An 18127-nucleotide genomic window follows, 5' to 3' on the forward strand; every position below is an offset into this window, starting at 1 on the left:
CAAACTAAAACTAGACTATTTTCTTTTTTACCAGATTTAATTAGAAAATGAAAAAAAGGTGCAGGTTCAAATTTATGAAAGTGAGCTCTGCATCTCTCTGCACCTGGTATTGAATCTCATCTGCAGCTTTCTCTTCTCCCTGCCAAAACCTAATGGCTCTTGTTTGAACAGGTATGGAATAGTCTTCACCATCTGTCCACCTCATAGACCTGTTCCTTTTATTTGGGCCTCTCTCTTCACAGGCTTCATTGTCTCCTCAGCTCAGATAAGAAGTCTATTATGAGCTTCCTTTACAATTTACAAGGACAGCAGTAAGACCATCATCAAACTCAAGGTCTTTTCAAGTGCTATGGCCTTACACACTCTATTTCTCTTTCTCTCTTTCTCTCACACACAACACACCTATCAGTCTGAGGGTGATCTTTTAGTTGTCTCTCTTTCTTTAGAAACATCTTATCAGTCCTGATAGTTCAGATTAATGACCAGCCAGAGTACAAAGACACACACAGACAGAACAATTTACAACAGTCCACTTTCAAATCGGGCACTATTGAAAACACCATTTATTATTGCAGTCATTTTCTCTCTAATCTCCATTAGAAAAAATACCTTTTCAAACCTGAATACAATTCCTAACTAAAGTAGTTTATATTAAATACTGCTGAGAACCCAGTGTGGGCTATTGTATAACTATGAAGCAGGGATTTAAAGGACTAAATATGTGCCATATTCCCTCCTACTGCAGCTGGACGCTTGTCACTAGGCACTAATTATCACTAACAACACAGTATATGTTTGCTACCCTTTTCACTGCTTTCTGAGCCAATGAGCAAACCCTTTTTTATTTGTGGGGCTACTTTCCTAATCTATTTATCTTATTTTACCACATTGGCCATGATATAATCATGAAAATCTCAGTGTAAGTTATTTAGCCAACACAGCCGTATGTACGCTGGGGGGAGGGAGGAGCAAAGCTGCCCAGCAGCAGCAGTGGCACCGTGTGGTATAATAATTTCCTCCTGCTCTATAGGCTACTACATTCCTGGGGTTAACCCGTCTGCCTATGCCAGACACACGTGTAAACGCATACTGCGTATGTGCCTGCAAGAAAATACACACAAGGAGATGCACACATACTCACACATCCAGTAAAATTACTTATAAACAAAGAGACAGAATACATTTCACAAGCATAGACATACGCACACATGACCACGCGTCTGTAGCCTATTTACTTGTTCATATCAGTGCTAAAACAGTCCCTTAGATGAGTACCAGTAGTCATCAGTCAACAGTGCCCTCTTCTGGCATATAAATTGTATTGTACTATCACCATAAATGTCATACCCTATGTACCATTTCACAAGAAATTGAAATGTAATAGTGTCTTTTACCATTTAAAAAACTCATTGCTGATGGAGCACCCGACACCGTAGAGGAGTATGCTGATACACCATGTTTAGATTTTTGTAGGCCTAGAATAAATGCTTGGCTGGACTAAAGGACCAACACTGAGGAAAAAAAACTTACAGCAATATGTCACAAGACATGTCACAACCCCACCAAAATAATATTTGTCTTTTGTGTCAAAAGACATCTGCACTTTAAATAGAAATCTGTCCCACAGTCAATGCTTGAAAAGAACTGCCAAGTCACCATTGTTGTCTAAGGTGACTTAAGGAAATCACTTTGTTGTTTTACATCACCACACCTAAACCTCTCTGTCATAGACCTGATTAAACAGAGCAATTATTTAAAGCCATTTTTAATGTATTTGAAATATCGATACTGAGCCATGACATAGTTCACTCCAAATAGTTGTATTATACTGTATGTGATTTACTATTACAGGAAATGAGTAAATGGCAGCAAAACATAATTTTATAGAATTTGCTAAGCATCAAATGTTGGAAACCTTACTAAATGCAGGGTCAATTCAGGAAAGTTGTGACATTGTGAACTACAGGTACAGTACACTATAGGAGGCTTCCACTCGTTGGCATGTTGCCTTTATCAGATAGTTGTCAGGAGATAGACGGAAACCAACATAACTTTATTATTATTCTGCACTGGTGACAGCAGTGGCCAGATGCATTATGTTTTAGGTTTGTCCGTCTGTCCGTGTGTCCGTCCTTCCCTCCGTCCGTCCGTCCGCCTGTACACTGTCCGTCCGTTCATCCCGTTCTTGGGACGCCTGGAGGGAATCTCTTCAAATTTGGCACAAACTTCCACTTGGACTTAAGTATAAACTGATTCGATTTTGAAGGTCAAAGGTCAATTTTCATTGTGTTGCCATGTCTAATAGGATAAAATGATTAAGTGATGACATTTAATACCCAAATTGTCAAATGTCAGCTTTACTGTGACATCATAATGTTCTGCTATAACACTTTTCTGGCCTTTATTCATCACCATGACTTCAGAACAGAAGGGGAGACATTGGTGACACTAATTTGTGGTGATTGTATAGATCTTCTCTGCTGCCAGGTTGAAGATGTGTGCGAAGCATCCATGGTTCGCCAACAAATACACATAATACCTTTTATTTAATTCCTTCAAAGTCTTCATTAAGTCTAGACAGACATGAATGTAAACTGCAACAACTGCACTGGTTGGCAGAGGCATACAACCGCAATGCGGTAATTCTAGTTTTTACTTATTTATTGATGATTGACAGTTTTCCAGTGGCAGTGCTTTTTATAGGTTTAGAAAAAAAATGTTAAGCATCAGTGTATGTTTTATTATTATTTTCTTGGATGTGTTTCTTATTGACTGTAGCTGTTTTACCCTTCTCTTAATGAATGTGGAATGTGTTTTATGGATGCAGCATGGTATATCCACCTTACAATGTGGGACAATAAAGTGAATCTTGATCTTGAGTGACAGGAAATATTGAGAGAAAGAGAGGGTAGGGTATGACACTGGACAAAGGTCCCTAGTCAGATTCAAACTTGGATATTGCAGCCAATATGTACCTTAGATCTCTTGGCTATAACACATTTATATTGACTTCCACAAAAAAGAAAAGTGTATGGTAAAAAAGGAAGTAGTTAAGTTAAGTGAGGAGAATCCCGGTTTATGTGTGGTGTCTGCGTGGGTTCCATAATAACACCTGATTGTCCCTTCCTTCTGATGCTAAAATGAAAGTGATGATCCCTCTGTTGACCTCTAGTGGTTGGCTGCAGAAGAGTTCCCCTGCCTTCAAAGTGCTGTTACTCAGTCGAACCAAGGCCAATCTTTTGTGCACAAATACAGTCAACATTCTTTTTTTTAAGAGTTTATAGTCACAGTAGTGTTTTCTTAATGTTATTCTCCTTGATATTTCAAAACGTTTCGTAATAGGATATTTAAATGAACTCCAGTGCACACAGAGTAACATGCATAGTTCAATGACAGCAGCTCCTGTGTCAGAGCATGCTTACCCACAGGTAGCCAACCTTTTCTACAGCGGCTCCAGCCTATGTCTCTGCTATGCAAGCTCTGACTGAATATCAATGGGTCATCTCACACTCACTTTGTCTATTATTGTCAACAGTCCGCTCTACTGTAGCACTACAACAAAAAGTATGACCTAACCATCTGGGTTTTACCCAAACTACTACATTGATAACAAGAGTAGTATTCTTCATTAGAGAATATGGGCTAGGATAACACAGTAAGAAACTGCTGAAGCCCCAATAGTGTATATATGAATAGCAGATGTGTGAACCTCTTTCTTTGCGAATGTTGACATGCAAAATTGACATGCAAATTTGCAGTTTTGTGTGAACCAGCGAATGCCAAGGTAAAGTCATCTGAGGTTCATATGTATATAAAGCCTATGCATTATATAAACCAAATGACCATACAGCTGTTATGCTCTCATACATGCCATCTCTTCTCTTTTCTTTCAGGAGCTCATCACTTTCTGTCAGTGATACAGTAACCTGTTGCATCTCAGATGGGATTATAGGCTTTGGTGAGTGTATTTAGAGCAGGAAATGAGGGTCATGCAAGTGTGTTGAAAGTGTGTGTGTGTGAGTGTGAGTGAGAGAGAGAGAGAGAGAGAGAGAGAGAGAAACATGACGGTGGACACTGTGAGTAACAGCCACTATATGTCTGGATATTGCAGTAGGGTTGGAAGAAGGTTGATGCAGTGTTTGTAGTCCCTGCAAGGCCATTGGGAGACAGAGCCTTGATCTACAGAGAGCAGAATTAAATGCATTATAGATTTCCTCATTTCATGGATGGCTGCTTGCTGGAGGGAGCTCCAGTCCGGCCCTGAGGTGCAAGACATTCTGCTCCCCAGGACAAAAATGTAATGGAGCTTCTTCACAATCTTAAATAATTAAGCCAGTGCATCTTGTATAAATGTAACGTCATCAATGTCATGAAGGTATCGATATTTACTGTGCAAGTGTCTTAGTTTTTTGCCAAAGCAGCAGACACATCTTGTCTTGTCTGTGTCTTCACAGTAAATGAAGACAGTTGACATTTTAATCACACTTTCATTAAAACTAAATTATCAGTTTGAATTTCGGAGGAATCTTTTTTATCTAATTTTACGAGCAATAGAGACACCATTCATGCTGCTCTGCTGTGATTACTGGCATGTGTATTTTGCAGTGTCACTGTTTCAAAAGAAATGGGCCATAGACAGCATGGAACAAAGACTAACCAACATAAATATTCACATTATTCTCTGTAAAAAAAGGAGATTTGAATAGAGTTATGTTAGAAATGATGATAAACACATTGTGATGGTTACAAATAATGCTAATGAGGCACAAGAGAGCAGAACAGGACATTTATTATGTTGATAGTTGCTCTGAAATGTTAGAGTAATATGGAGCATGAGAGAAGATTCAAGATAGCTTTCAGAACTGCTACTAAATTACATAATTAACTCTTAGCCTCTACAAAATGACAGTCTGATGGCAGCAATGAGTTAGAATAACAAGATCAAAATATTTCAAGTGTCTTTTCATGAAATCCGGTGTTTTAATGAACAAGGTTACCCTTGTTCATTAAAACAATTCTAAACTCTTACAGTTTCTTAGCACAATCAGAAATCAAAGCTATGGCTTGATAGCAACAAAATGGCTCCATAGGAGCTACGCTTTGTGGATGCTCGCTTACCCCCTTGGGAACGGAGAGTATACCGGACGCCTTAATCTTTTACATGTTCTGCACTATAATTTTGTTCATTAATTTCTCATTATCTGCTTAGAAAGGAGATGAAATGCGTCTAATGGCGGAAAAGCAATGCTGCATTCTAAAGTCTCTTGTATACGATTGGGCAGATATCTCATCCATCCACTTGTCAGGAGTTATTAAAGGGCCTGAATGAGACAGAACAAAGGAGGGATTTGGAAGCAGGCTTAAAACAGGCCACTCAAGTGTTCATCCATCTACCCTATTCATGAACAGATGTGTAGTACATGCCTCCAGTCTCAGACCATGCTGCATGCAGTCTCTGTTCTTAATTTTCCTGCTCCTAACATTTCACAAAGCTGAATGCGTTCAACTATAACAACCGATACCAATGGGTCAGTTTTTCCTATAAGCAGTTGAATAATAAACACAATTGTTATTATTTTTAATCTTCAGGTCTATATTCAATTTAAACTGTGTTCTGCCTTTAAAACAAAATGCCTAAATTACCTCTCCTCATCCCTTCGGCATCAATAATTTCTTCTTCCACATCACAGTATTTGATTTTGGTGTGAATCATTTTTAACCTCATACACCTGCTTCACTATTATACAGTAAGTCTCATTTGTCCTCACTTTATTTCTTCTGCCCCTCTGGCTGGCACCGCAGCAATCCTACTCAGACTCTCGTGTCTGCAGAGATACTGAAGATGGATGACAGCTATTCCAGAGCTTTGTCTCTGTCTTTGACACTGTGCCTTCTTTTCCATCTCTCTCTACACTCTTGTTGCGTGCCCCTCCTCTTCCCGCTCTGAGGAAGGCCAGCCTCTCTTACTGTGGTTAAACTAGTCCATCTGTCTCTCCTGCTTTCCTGTCCAGCCAGCCTTGGGCTAAATGATAAATTTCTCACCCCTGCAGTTGTTTCAGGGATGATTCACTGCCACTGCTGATGTGCATGAGGTGTATTATTTATATTATTTCCTTTCCTATTTACGGGTTCAGAATCCCAGAATATTCAGGTCTGTCCCTGTGCTCCATAATGCAATTTAATTGATGTGTGTGTGGGCTGGGGGTTTAAGAGTGCATTTGTGTTGTGGAGGAGTTTCCTCTGCCCTCTTTGTGCTGTAACAGGATAACCTGTTTTTTCGTCTCCACATTATTGAGCTTTATTGTGTTTGTCTCATTCATATTTGGACCACATCCTAACCTATTCTAAATTATTTTTGGCAGCAGGTGCCTGTGCTCACGGCATGTGTGTGCATGTGTCTATTTTCTAAGCACCTTTGCGTGTGAGTGATATACTCTGGTGTATAATTTGTCAGACACAAACATGAGTTCTTCTATGCAAAGTACAGTATAGAGGACCAGATGGTGGGCGTGAGCAGATTTCTGAGGTGGCTCTGAAGTGTGAAGAGAAGATCAAGGGCTTGGCGCACAAAACTCTCTCACACGCACACACACACACACACTTTCAAAACACTTGCATGAGCCTCATTTCATGCTCTAAATACACTCTTCTCATCATAGGGTAGCTACCTTATATACTTATTTGTTGGCTCTGTTCTCTCTGCAATGATATCAGCACCCTTGGTCAATTGCACAATCCCTCTGGTACTGGTACTGATACTGGTAGAGATCAACATCAACAACATCATCTCAAGAACAATCACATGCCCACATGAGTAAGCCTGCTAGGAACCTATTTGGTGAAATGGGTGAGAAGTAGAAACATTTGAAATACAAAGAGAGGTGCTTTAAGGTAAAGACTTGAGCTGGGAGAGATGCCCTGACATCAGTCTGGCCTCTAAAATTATTCAAAGCCAAAGGTGCTGAACGAGGCACAAGATTCACTGACTTAATCTACTGGTTTATCTGAGTTACATAATGGGACATAGTCATCCAGGGAGTTTGCCGCTGATTTATAATGGCTTACAACGAGCTGGTTGTACAGTCTAAACATTACAATAGTTATCCTGTGATCATAATTACTAAAATATTAGAAATTATATGTTGAACGATCTTGAGCCCCCCTACCCCCCCTCCCCCCCCACACACACACACACACACACACACTTCAATCAGCAAAGATTGCACTGTCCTATGCTGAACATATTGTTTAGCATCAGTCAGTGCCCAGTCTATGATTACAGAACAGCTATATAAGTCTAACACTTACAGTTTAAAAAATAGTAGTCACCAAATAAATGGACAGACACAATTATGCTACAGGATGAGTGTGCCTCAACCTTGTTGTCGACACTCTTTATGTGTATGTGTCACATTCTATCCAGGCTACTGCCTCGCAATTTTCTGTTCTGTTGTCCTGTGTGTCATGGTGGCTGGCAGGCAGGCCCTGCCTGATGATGTCAGTGTGGCTTAAACAACTAGGCCAATGCCATAGTGGTGTATCACCACTATGGATCCCTGTCAGTCCTCTCATCATTTATGTAGAAACAATGAAGGTGCAAGAGTGACAATGGATATGTAAGACGGGGTACAAAAGGGAATGAAGATAAACAGTATTACGGTGATATGCTCCATTGAATCTCATCAATGACATGAATGAGGGTAGATAAGGAGGTGACAGTTGCAGCTACAATGAACCTCTGCCATGTCTAGCTCACTCATGCTCTGTTCTCTGTGAATCAGTTGTGGACATCATTGTCACAGCATTTCATATCTTATGTTGTAGTTGTGACAGCAGCTGTTTCCCATGACATTAGAAGAATGCCCATCATAATTTGCTTTTTTTTGGTATTTAATTTACTGTAATGTATGACTAGGAAAGCAGCAAACCATTACATTAGATAAGCTGGAACCATCCAATGTTTTGGCATTTTGGCTGAAAAATTACATAATTTATTGGATTATCAAAAGTTAATCCATAATAAAGCTAATCCATTCATCAACTAACTGTTTCAGTTCTATACCCTGATACCCAAAGATGCAAGCTAGTGAATTGTTGCAATTAAATAATTTTAACTCTAAGTAGGTTGGAACCAAATATTGGTTTTGCTTGCACTGTTTTATATGCATCAAAAAAACAACCATTTATGTGACCTTTTTAAACTTGAACAACAAGAGGAGACCACAAATACAAATACCACATAATAACACAACAGCTCCATACTTTCGGTTAAAGTATGGCTGCTCCCTGCTGTATTTTATGTCTAAAGTTTTCTCTCATTCGGTAACTTATTTTTGGTCACTGATAAAATAACGGTACTACCCAATCAGTTTTGGTTTTACCCTAGACCCCACATTTGTGATCAATGAATTTAAATCGCCTATAGTGGCTTGCTCCACAAACTGGCGCGCCGTAAACATAGAAAGACAATACCAGAGCAGCTGTACAGTGCCCCAACAAGAACCACAGTTAATAATTAAAAGAAGTTTGTAAGTTATGTTAAAATAATAGATACGACGACATTATTATTATTGTATTTTAGTCAAAAATAATCCCACTGAGGCACTAAGTGAAAGGCAGGAGTTGATATTCCCAGTCTAGACTTCAAATTTCTATGGACATTCAGTCGTGCCTCGACAACGTCGGGAACGCGCATGTCAGGTTCGCTGCAGAGATCCCGCTGCCTCGGCTCTCACGATTAATCGTAGGGATGGCGTTGACAGCAAGAGGCGACGGGCGGCCAGTTTTACATGTTTACATACATTACAGGACCGGGTAAAATTACATTTATACGGGTCGAACACAAATCCACTGCAACCTTACCGTTTGTTGAGGAAGACGACGCTCCCAGGCCGAGGACAACGTTGACATTACTGATGGAATTCCCAGTCGTTGCTAGATGGAGAAACCGAAAGGGTGGACTCGTTATTAATAATTAAACAAAAACCCATCTGCTGCTAAAATATAAGGAAAATGCATCTGCATCAGGTGCTGACGGGAGCGGTAAACCCTGGAGATTCCTGCTATTCGGTGGGAAGCGTGTATGACATTCCTTTCACGGTGAGGTTTTATTTTGATATTATTTCTCAAGTTAACACCCAATGAAGCTAACACTAGCTAGCTGGATAGTTAGCTCGCTAGCGTTATGTTGGTTGTAAACGGGCTGGCTAGCGAGCTAAAGCACAGGCTAGCCAGGTAACGTTAGTGTGCTAGCAATACTGCCGCACTGAGAGATTCACAAATAAGTCGAGCCTTCTCGGGGCATCCTTATCACAAGCACCCTTTTTTTTTCATTTACCCTCACAGTCAGTCAGACATTGTCAAGCTAACATCCTCAATTAGATGCTCAACGGTAATGTCTGCATCTATTATTTTAGGTTAACGTTAGCTATATTATTTATCGCTCCAAGACAGTTGACGCTAGCCACTCAAATGACCTTTAGCTGCATCTGGTTACATTAGAAGTAACGTTACTGCAAGGGAATCCCTCTGCGCAGCCATAACATTATTGGCAAATGTTTGCAATGGGACACGCTCTGACAACATTTCGCAGTGCACACTTCAGGTGACTATGGCTTGACACAATTGCGCACCGCTACAGGAGAAAAAGCTGTGTTTAGTGTGGTTGCAGAACTAGCTAAGCTTGCTACCATTTGGCGTTAAATCCTCCTCACGGATCATAGCTCGCTGTCACCCTAGCATCAGCTGCGCCAGCCATGACGTAGAGAGCCATATATGGATACATGAGCTAGAGGGCTGAATGGGCAGTGTTTTGTTGTTGAAAATAACATATTCAAAAACGTGGTCCATCCATTTCTTTAATCATAATTTTGACTTTAGTGAAATATAATTCGCTTACATTTTTATTACCAATATTATCAATCCTTTATCAGCTCATACGATTAGTCATTAAGACTTAATGTGATCAGCATACGTATCAATACATATGTATTGATACGTATGCTGATCACACACTAACGTTACCTTGAACCAAATCTTGTCCGTTATTTATTGTCTTCTTTGGTCTATCTATACTCTTTGTCTGTCAACTTCCCAACATTTCTCTTTCTGCCTCAAGTTGACAGGACTGAGAAGACAAGTCAATATTCCATTTCGATAAGCAAGACATGGGAAGAACCTATAATATTACAGCCTCTTGTGTGATGGCAAATTATCAGCTCTTGTATTGAGAGCAGAAGATGAATGATCATGACTTTGTTAATAGCTAGATGATCTTTCATAACATTCGATTGGGCCCACCCCTCAAAAGCCATAAATATGTACAACAGAGATACATTTCTTTAGAATAGCATTTAACTGAAGCTTAGGGTTTGTTGTCCACAAAGATTTAAAGGAGAGAATATGCTTTTTACTTTGTCATTCATTCCGTTCAGTTTAGGATTGGTTCAAAATTGAAAAGTGATGTCATTATTTTTGCCTTGTTGATGACTACAGATGTTGTAGCTGTCATGTCAGTCACCCGGACTAGATTCATGTTCTCTTTGTGACCCGAGTTCATACCAATAGTAATGTGAATGCATATGTTAAATTCTGCCAATGCAGGCTCACCGTAAATTCTTGAGCAGCTGCGTTGCACTGCACTATTTCCTCATACTGAGAACACTGAGCCTGTCTAATGGCTGCCAAATCTGGGCTTGGTCTGTTCCTGCTTCATATTAGTGAAGTGGTGTTTTGTTTTTGTTGTTGTATTTGTACATTAGTGCAATAATTCATTCATTGTCCTGTTCAAACTATAGAGAGGAGTTGTCCCCTTTTCCCCTTAAGCTGACCTCAGAATAAGGCTGTTTGAATGTAAACAGGCAAGCTGTACCTCTGGTCATATCTGCTCAACAACATGGGACAGAGTTGGTTGTGAAGCTAAGGCCTTGTACGTTGCTGCAGGGCCCCAGTTTCTATGCCTGGTGTTTTCTTTGTATGTCTGAGAGGGTATTTGAAGAACACTAGACATCATGTCCAATTCAGTTACACTCACACTGACCCCTAGGGCTCATAGGCCAGACCCTGACTCGCACACTAGTACAAACACACGCACACACGCAGTTCAAATGAGCAAGCATGGCTCTAGAGTGTCATTGGATATGGAGTCATTTTATCCTGATGCTGTTTGTTTCTGTGCTCCAAGATGGTCTCTACTATGTTGCATGCTCATCTTTGTGCATTGGCATATTGACAGAAATTGAAAGACATATTTAAATGGTGTTTGAATAATGGACGGTGAAACACCGGTACCCAGTGGGCCAATGGATGGTGGATATAGTTTTATGTTGAGAACCCTTGTTAAAATAGTCATAACGATGAGTAATAATATGAAGGGAAAAGATGGCATGAAGTTAGAGATCTGTTCATTATTTAGGCCAAAGAAACTTGTGTTCTTTTTCACAATAAAAACATGTTAGTTGATTTTCAGTAATACAGTAATTACATACATTGCTATTTCAGTTTTGTTTATTCAAGATGGTCTGTTGAATGACAAATGTGACAGAAAGACTGTTTATAATTTTTGTGTAATTAGTGTGATTTGTGTCTGTTGATTACATTGTGAAAGTTAAACACTGAAGAGTAGATGATAAGGCTCCATATTCCTCTGAATCTTATTTTGATAACAGAAAATATTTCTTCTGGATCTTGGTCTACAGCAGAATACAGATATCGTCATATAATGTAAGACAGTGATGCTGACTGGCTGAAGGCGGACTTGATTTTATGAGATTACTTACATCCTGTCTGGGAATATTACAGATTTAAATGTATTGTGGAAGTGTGAAATTTGTTTTGTGTTGGAAGTGTTTTAGACTTATGACCTACTTTTACATTTTACTATAGTAACACCTAGTCTAATGGTGGAATGCTACCACATTTTATTGGATTGTTACGGGTAGATATTTCACGTGTCCTAGTTGCATTTGGTTGCAATTGCACAATGTATTCAGGAATGTAGGTATGGCAGTTTTTGTCAAATGGGCTTAGCAAACACGATTTTGGCCACCATTTGCAGGACAATGGTATGAGTATGACATATCAAAATATTAATTACTAACCTTTTCCAAGTTTATCAATTATGTACCAGAATTCTAAATAACAAGATATGGCAGAAATGGGGGCAGCCTATACCAAATCAAGAAATTAAGGCAAATACATATTATTTTGTCTTACAGTTCAAGAATTATAAGCCAAAAAGTACTTTGTGTTATAGATGATGACATGGTAGAGTCGTTTGCTCCAGATCCAAGCTAAAAACTCTTCCTTAGCCCATGGTGCAATTGTCTACAAGATTTCATAGACATCTGTTCTGTAGTTTTATTATCCAGCTAACAATAGACAAACAAACAGAACAGTATAACTCTTGTCAGTGTTTTAAGATCCACAAAGTTGCTGCAATTGCATCTAGTCTAGCTAAATACGTTGATTAAGTTGGATATGTTATGTACCAACAGGCAGAACGGAGACGGATCAAAGCCAGACTTGGTGTAGTTTGTCTTTTAATGCCCACTGCTTCACTGCAGTCATACTGCAGAGAATAACAGTGGGACCAAAGTACAAGTCTGTGCTATGGGCTTTGCCTGGGATAATGCCTTAACATAGATTGACAGTGAGTCCAGGTTACTACAGGCCGAAATTGATCAATTCCTGTTTTTAAATATATGTAGCTAAAGCTTTTGACTACAGCTCAAAGCCAGCCAACTAGTACAAACATGAAAATTGGTACACATGGTAGCAGCTGTGGAACGTGCTCACATGATTGCATAAGGCATGGGAAATGAGTGGCATTGTATGGAAAGGCAGAAGTGATCTCTTTCTTCCTCTTATCTATTTTCATTATCACTGCACATGACTGCATTCACTATTCTAAAATACATTTACACTTAAAAGCAGCTAAATCCCTGACTCACTATGGCTGCCATTATTCAAAATAGCATTTAAGGTGATCATAAATAGAAAGATTTGAATTGATTTCTGCAGCTCTCATCAGTAAACATGGCATGTGGATCACCATGCTGTCTTCCAAAAAGACTAGAAATAGAGTTTTCTGACAGATCTTTTTAAAGCATTATACAAAGGGTTTCCCAGAGTTGGGCTAAAGAAAACAGCCCAGATCGATGATTCAGTGAGAGATGTTTTTGTTACATCAGACAGTAAAACACAGCATATCCTATTAATAACCTTTTTTTCTCACATACTGTATATATAGCTAACTTGAAAATGCAGTATTAGGACTTCTAGCTTATATATCTTGAGGATCTGTATAGTTATAGCATGCTCCCAATAAAGTGCCAGGTAAAAAGCAATTCAGGTAAAAAAGACAGTAGTTAAATAAGTATAGTTTTCTACAACACAATACAATTACATTGCAGTTGTTTCCTTGCTCACCTGAGATGCAACTGCTTTGTCAATGTTAATGTGTCACAGAGCGGTAGTATTTATCCAAAGGCAGCGACCTCCTTGAGCTTGAGCTTACATGACTGACGGGAAGGAAACCTTACTTCAGGGATGTACTCATTAAGTCAGCAGCTATATGAGCTACAGATTCTTGGGTGTAGATCATCCAAGTACATTCATAGACAGAATCAGTAGCCTCTTAATGCTATCTGCTGAATCAAATATAGCAAATCTTACAGCTAGCTAACCATTGGATTGATTAGAATGGGCATCCAGCAGTCCTTCATGTCTTTATTTTATTTGTTTGAAGGGCTGCCTGCCTTTGACTGAAATAAATTCTTCATTGGCTAATAGTCATAAGGATTCTAATCTCTTACGTAGGGATGCAACGAACCCAGAGTTCGGGTTCGGCCGAATATTGGGCTTTTTGACGGAGTTCGGGTTCTGCCGAACCTTGGAATTTTTTTTCCACCGAACCGAACTCTACCAAAGAGAAGTAACAAGACGCGAAACTCAATAGAACATTCCATTGCAACAAACGCACCCATAACCGAGCAGCAGCTCCGCCATCTTGGACTGAACGCAACACAACGTTCTATTGAGTTTTGCCTCTTGTTACTTCTATACTCTTTGACTCTATGCTTGCACTATGCGTGCTACGCTAGTCGACGTAATGACGCCGCCGTTGATTACGGGAAGGTGTTTACGTGGGTGGACTTGTTCAATGCAGTAGGCTGTGAGAAAGTGAAAATGGAACTCGTGAGCAGAAAAAGTGTTGTTTGGCAGTACTTTCAGTCAAAAGATTCAAGTCAAGCTACTTGTTCAATTTGCAATGCCGATTTGTCTCGTGGTGGCAAGGGCCCTAAACAACATCGCCGCAGTTAAGAAATTTGCATATGAATATAAAAGAATATACAGTGCCTTGCGAAAGTATTCGGCCCCCTTGAACGTTTCGACCTTTTGCCACATTTCAGGCCTCAAACATAAAGATATAAAACTGTAATTTTTTGTGAAGAATCAACAACAAGTGGGTCCCAATTATGAAGTGGAACGAAATTCATTGGCTATTTCAAACTTTTTTAACAAATAAAAAACTGAAAAAGGGGTGGGGGCAAAAATTATTCAGCCCCTTTACTTTCAGTGCAGCAAACTCTCTCCAGAAGTTCAGTGAGGATCTCTGAATGATCCAATGTTGACCTAAATGACTAATGATGATAAATAGAATCCAGCTGTGTGTAATCAAGTCTCCGTATAAATGCACCTGCTCTGTGATAGTCTCAGAGGTCCGTGTAAAGCCCAGACAGCAGCAAGAACAAGGAACACACCAGGCAGGTCCGAGATACTGTTGTGGAGAAGTTTAAAGCCGGATTGGATACAAAAAGATTTCGCAAGCTTTAAACATCCCAAGGAGCACTGTGCACGATAATATTGAAATGGAAGGAGTATCAGACCACTACAAATCTACGAAGACCCGGCCGTCCCTCTAAACTTTCAGCTCATACAATGAGAAGACTGATCAGAGATGCAGCCAAGAAGGCCCATGATCACTCTGGATGAACTGCAGAGATCTACAGCTGAGGTGGGAGACTCTGTCCATAGGACAACAATCAGTCGTATACTGCACAAATCTGGCCTTTATGGAAGAGTGGCAAGAAGAAAGCCATTTCTTAAAGATATCCATAAAAAGTGTCGTTTAAAGTTTGCCAAAAGCCACCTGGGAAAACAACACACAAACATGTGGAAGAAGGGCTGTGGTCAGATGAAACCAAAATCGAACTTTTTGGCAACAATGCAAAACGTTATGTTTGGCGAAAAGCAACACAGCTCATCACCCTGAACACACCATCCCCACTGTCAAACATGGTGGTGGCAGCATCATGGTTTTGGCCTGCTTTTCTTCAGCAGGGACAGGGAAGATGGTTAAAATTGATGGGAAGATGGATGGAGCCAAATACAGGACCATTCTGGAAGAAAACCTGATGGAGTCTGCAAAAGACCTGAACGGAGCAGATTGTGTTTTCCAACAAGACAATGATCCAAAACATAAAGCAAAATCTACAATGGAATGGTTCACAAATAAACATATCCAGGTGTTAGAATGGCCAAGTCAAAGTCCAGACCTGAATCCAATCGAGAATCTGTGGAAAGAACTGAAAACTGCTGTTCACAAACGCTCTCCATCCAACATCACTGAGCTCGAGCTGTTTTGCAAGGAGGAATGGGCAAAAATGTCAGTCTCTCGATGTGCAAAACTGATAGAGACATACCCCAAGCGACTTACAGCTGTAATCGCAGCAAAAGGTGGCGCTACAAAGTATTAACTTAAGGGGCGAATAATTTTGCACGCCCAATATTTCAGTTTTTTTATTTGTTTAAAAGGTTTGAAATATCCAATAAATTTCGTTCCACTTCATGATTGTGTCCCACTTGTTGATTCTTCACAAAAAATTACAGTTTTATATCTTTATGTTTGAGGCCTGAAATGTGGCAAAAGGTCAAAAAGTTCAAGGGGGCCGAATACTTTCGCAAGGCACTGTATAAAGAATACGAGTTGTGCATGAAGGAATCTACAGACAGCAGCCAAAATGCAGCAACTTCAGGTAAGGCAAAGGAAGGATAGTCCCAGTGTTAATGGACTGAGGATGGGAGTAGGATTCGGTTCGGTTAGGGGTTCGGCAGAACCTTAACCAGTGGGTTCGGTATTCGGCCGAACCACAAAAATCATCCCTACTTTAAAGATATCTGTCTCTCTAATATTATTGCCCCTCAGTAGATCAGGGTTTCTGCGCGGTCTTAAAAAGTATAACCTTTCAAAATCAAAATTTTAGGCCTCAAAGGTCCAGTGTGTAACATGTTTAGTTGTTCATTATCAAAATCTGTGTTTCCCGTTCACAAACTTGTCCTTTTTCATGAATATTTACCTCCACCATCAATTCCAAGTATTCCTTTTGGCTTGAATTTGCATTCGCATGAACTGGGGTCTGACGCCCCATATTCATACGCCATCTTGAAATACGTTAGCCGGTAAGGGACATTCGCATTTTCGCGGTCACATGATAAACTCACAGGTGCTGCTAATGCTGCTAATGGGTATCGTAGCTTCCCAGCCCCGGCAAGTTTGAAGAAGGAAACATGGATGACCACACGTATTCAAAATCCAAATTTCAAGAACCCAGAAAATGAAAAAGTTTATTGAAAAGAGCAAGAGACCGGCTTTTTGAAGCATGAAGGCTACCGTAGCTGTAATACGTACTTTGAACTGTGTGGTGCGAGAGAGTTGATTGCGATATATGATCTCAACGCTAGATGGAAGAAATTCCTACACATTGGACCTTTAAAAAGTCTTAACCCTTGTGTTGACTTCAGGTAACATTGACCCGTTGTTTTATATCAGAAAATAGGGGATGTCGATGTAAGCGCTGAAAATGTGTAGAAGAAAAATTTGACTTGGGGAAACCTGCAGAAACTCTGGTAAACACATGCCGACAGATCTCTTAACATCTAGCGTCAAGACCATTGTTGAGATGCTAGAGATGGGAAATGTAATTTTGTAATTTGTGTGTGTTGTGTGCTCATGCATTTGATGATTTGTGGATGTTGAAAGAAATACAGGACACACACAAGCCAAAACCCAAAGAACAAAGCAGTGACGATAGGTCATCCTGTTTAAGGCAGGTGTGTGTGTGTGTGTGTGTGTGTGTGTGTGTGTGTGTGTGTGTGTGTGTGTGTGTGTGTGTGTGTGTGTGTGTGTGTGTGTGTGTGTGTGTGTGCGCGCGCGCTGAGAGAGAGAATACAGAGCAGTCCTAGACAGTGCGTGACGGTGACCGCTTTTAATTCCAGCTATAATGTGTGGGAGCAAATGCCGCAGTAATAGTAAAGCGCAGAACTCCCTTACTTATCTTTTGTCACTTTATATTATACCACTGGCTGTAATGCTGTCCCGCTGTGTGACCCAGTGGTTCCCAGTCTCTCCTTCTGTTCTCTTGAATAATGAAAGGCACAACCCGTCATCCTGACTGTACTGTCGCTTTGAGGCCAACTTGCCTGTCTCCCAGGTGCTGCTGCAATTCTACACATGGTTGCCAACTGCCAGTGAACACCATCGTATCAGTTTACCTTGCTGCCCTTAATCCAAATCTTGAAACAGGTTTTCCCATAAAAGGACAATTCCGGCACAAAATGAACCTAGGGGTTAATAACATATGTGTACAGAGTTGACCGTTCTCTGGGATATGTTTTCATGCTATCGAATGTGTCTCTAGCTTGGAACAAGCTACCACAATCCAGAGATGTTCACAAGTTATTTTTTGGAAGTCCAAGTCGAGTCTCAAGTCTTTGAGCTTGAGTCCAAGTCAAGTCTCAAGTCTTTGAGAGGCAAGTTCAAGTCAAGTCTCAAGTCTTTTGTCACAAGTCCAAGTCAAGTCTCAAGTCTTTTGTCACAAGTCCAAGTCAAGTCTCAAGTCTTTTGTCACAAGTCCAAGTCAAGTCTCAAGTCTCTGGCGATCTGATCTGTCCCTAACACTGTATTGTTAAATCTTATGAATTCAAAGAATGTCCTGTAGCTACCATCCATACAGTACAGTATCAAAATCAGTTGTAGGATAAGTTTATGGGGTCTACTTAACACATCCCTCTAGCCCTCGGACCTGGTGAAATATTAACCTAAGTCTGTCACATCATATGAATACAA

The 18127-nt window shown here is 40.1% G+C and overlaps 1 protein-coding gene and 1 long non-coding RNA gene across 8 annotated transcripts in view; both read left to right on the plus strand.

Moving 5' to 3' along the window:
- The window catches only part of LOC120555993, a 176374-nt gene extending 172369 nt beyond the window's left edge, over positions 1-4005 (plus strand). The window contains exon 4 of the long non-coding RNA XR_005638782.1: positions 3894-4005. This is a non-coding gene — a long non-coding RNA (uncharacterized LOC120555993). The remainder of the gene's footprint in view (positions 1-3893) is intronic.
- A 4699-nt stretch (positions 4006-8704) lies between these two features.
- dmxl2 (Dmx-like 2) overlaps positions 8705-18127 on the plus strand; it is a 50396-nt gene continuing 40973 nt past the window's right edge. For all 7 annotated transcript variants that reach the window (XM_039795257.1, XM_039795258.1, XM_039795259.1 and 4 more), the window contains exon 1: positions 8705-9099. In XM_039795257.1, coding sequence (XP_039651191.1) covers positions 9013-9099 — 87 coding nt within the window. In that variant the 5' untranslated portion in view covers positions 8705-9012. The remainder of the gene's footprint in view (positions 9100-18127) is intronic.

Source organism: Perca fluviatilis, chromosome 3 (assembly GCF_010015445.1).
Source record: "Perca fluviatilis chromosome 3, GENO_Pfluv_1.0, whole genome shotgun sequence".
NCBI classification, from domain to species: domain Eukaryota; kingdom Metazoa; phylum Chordata; class Actinopteri; order Perciformes; family Percidae; genus Perca; species Perca fluviatilis.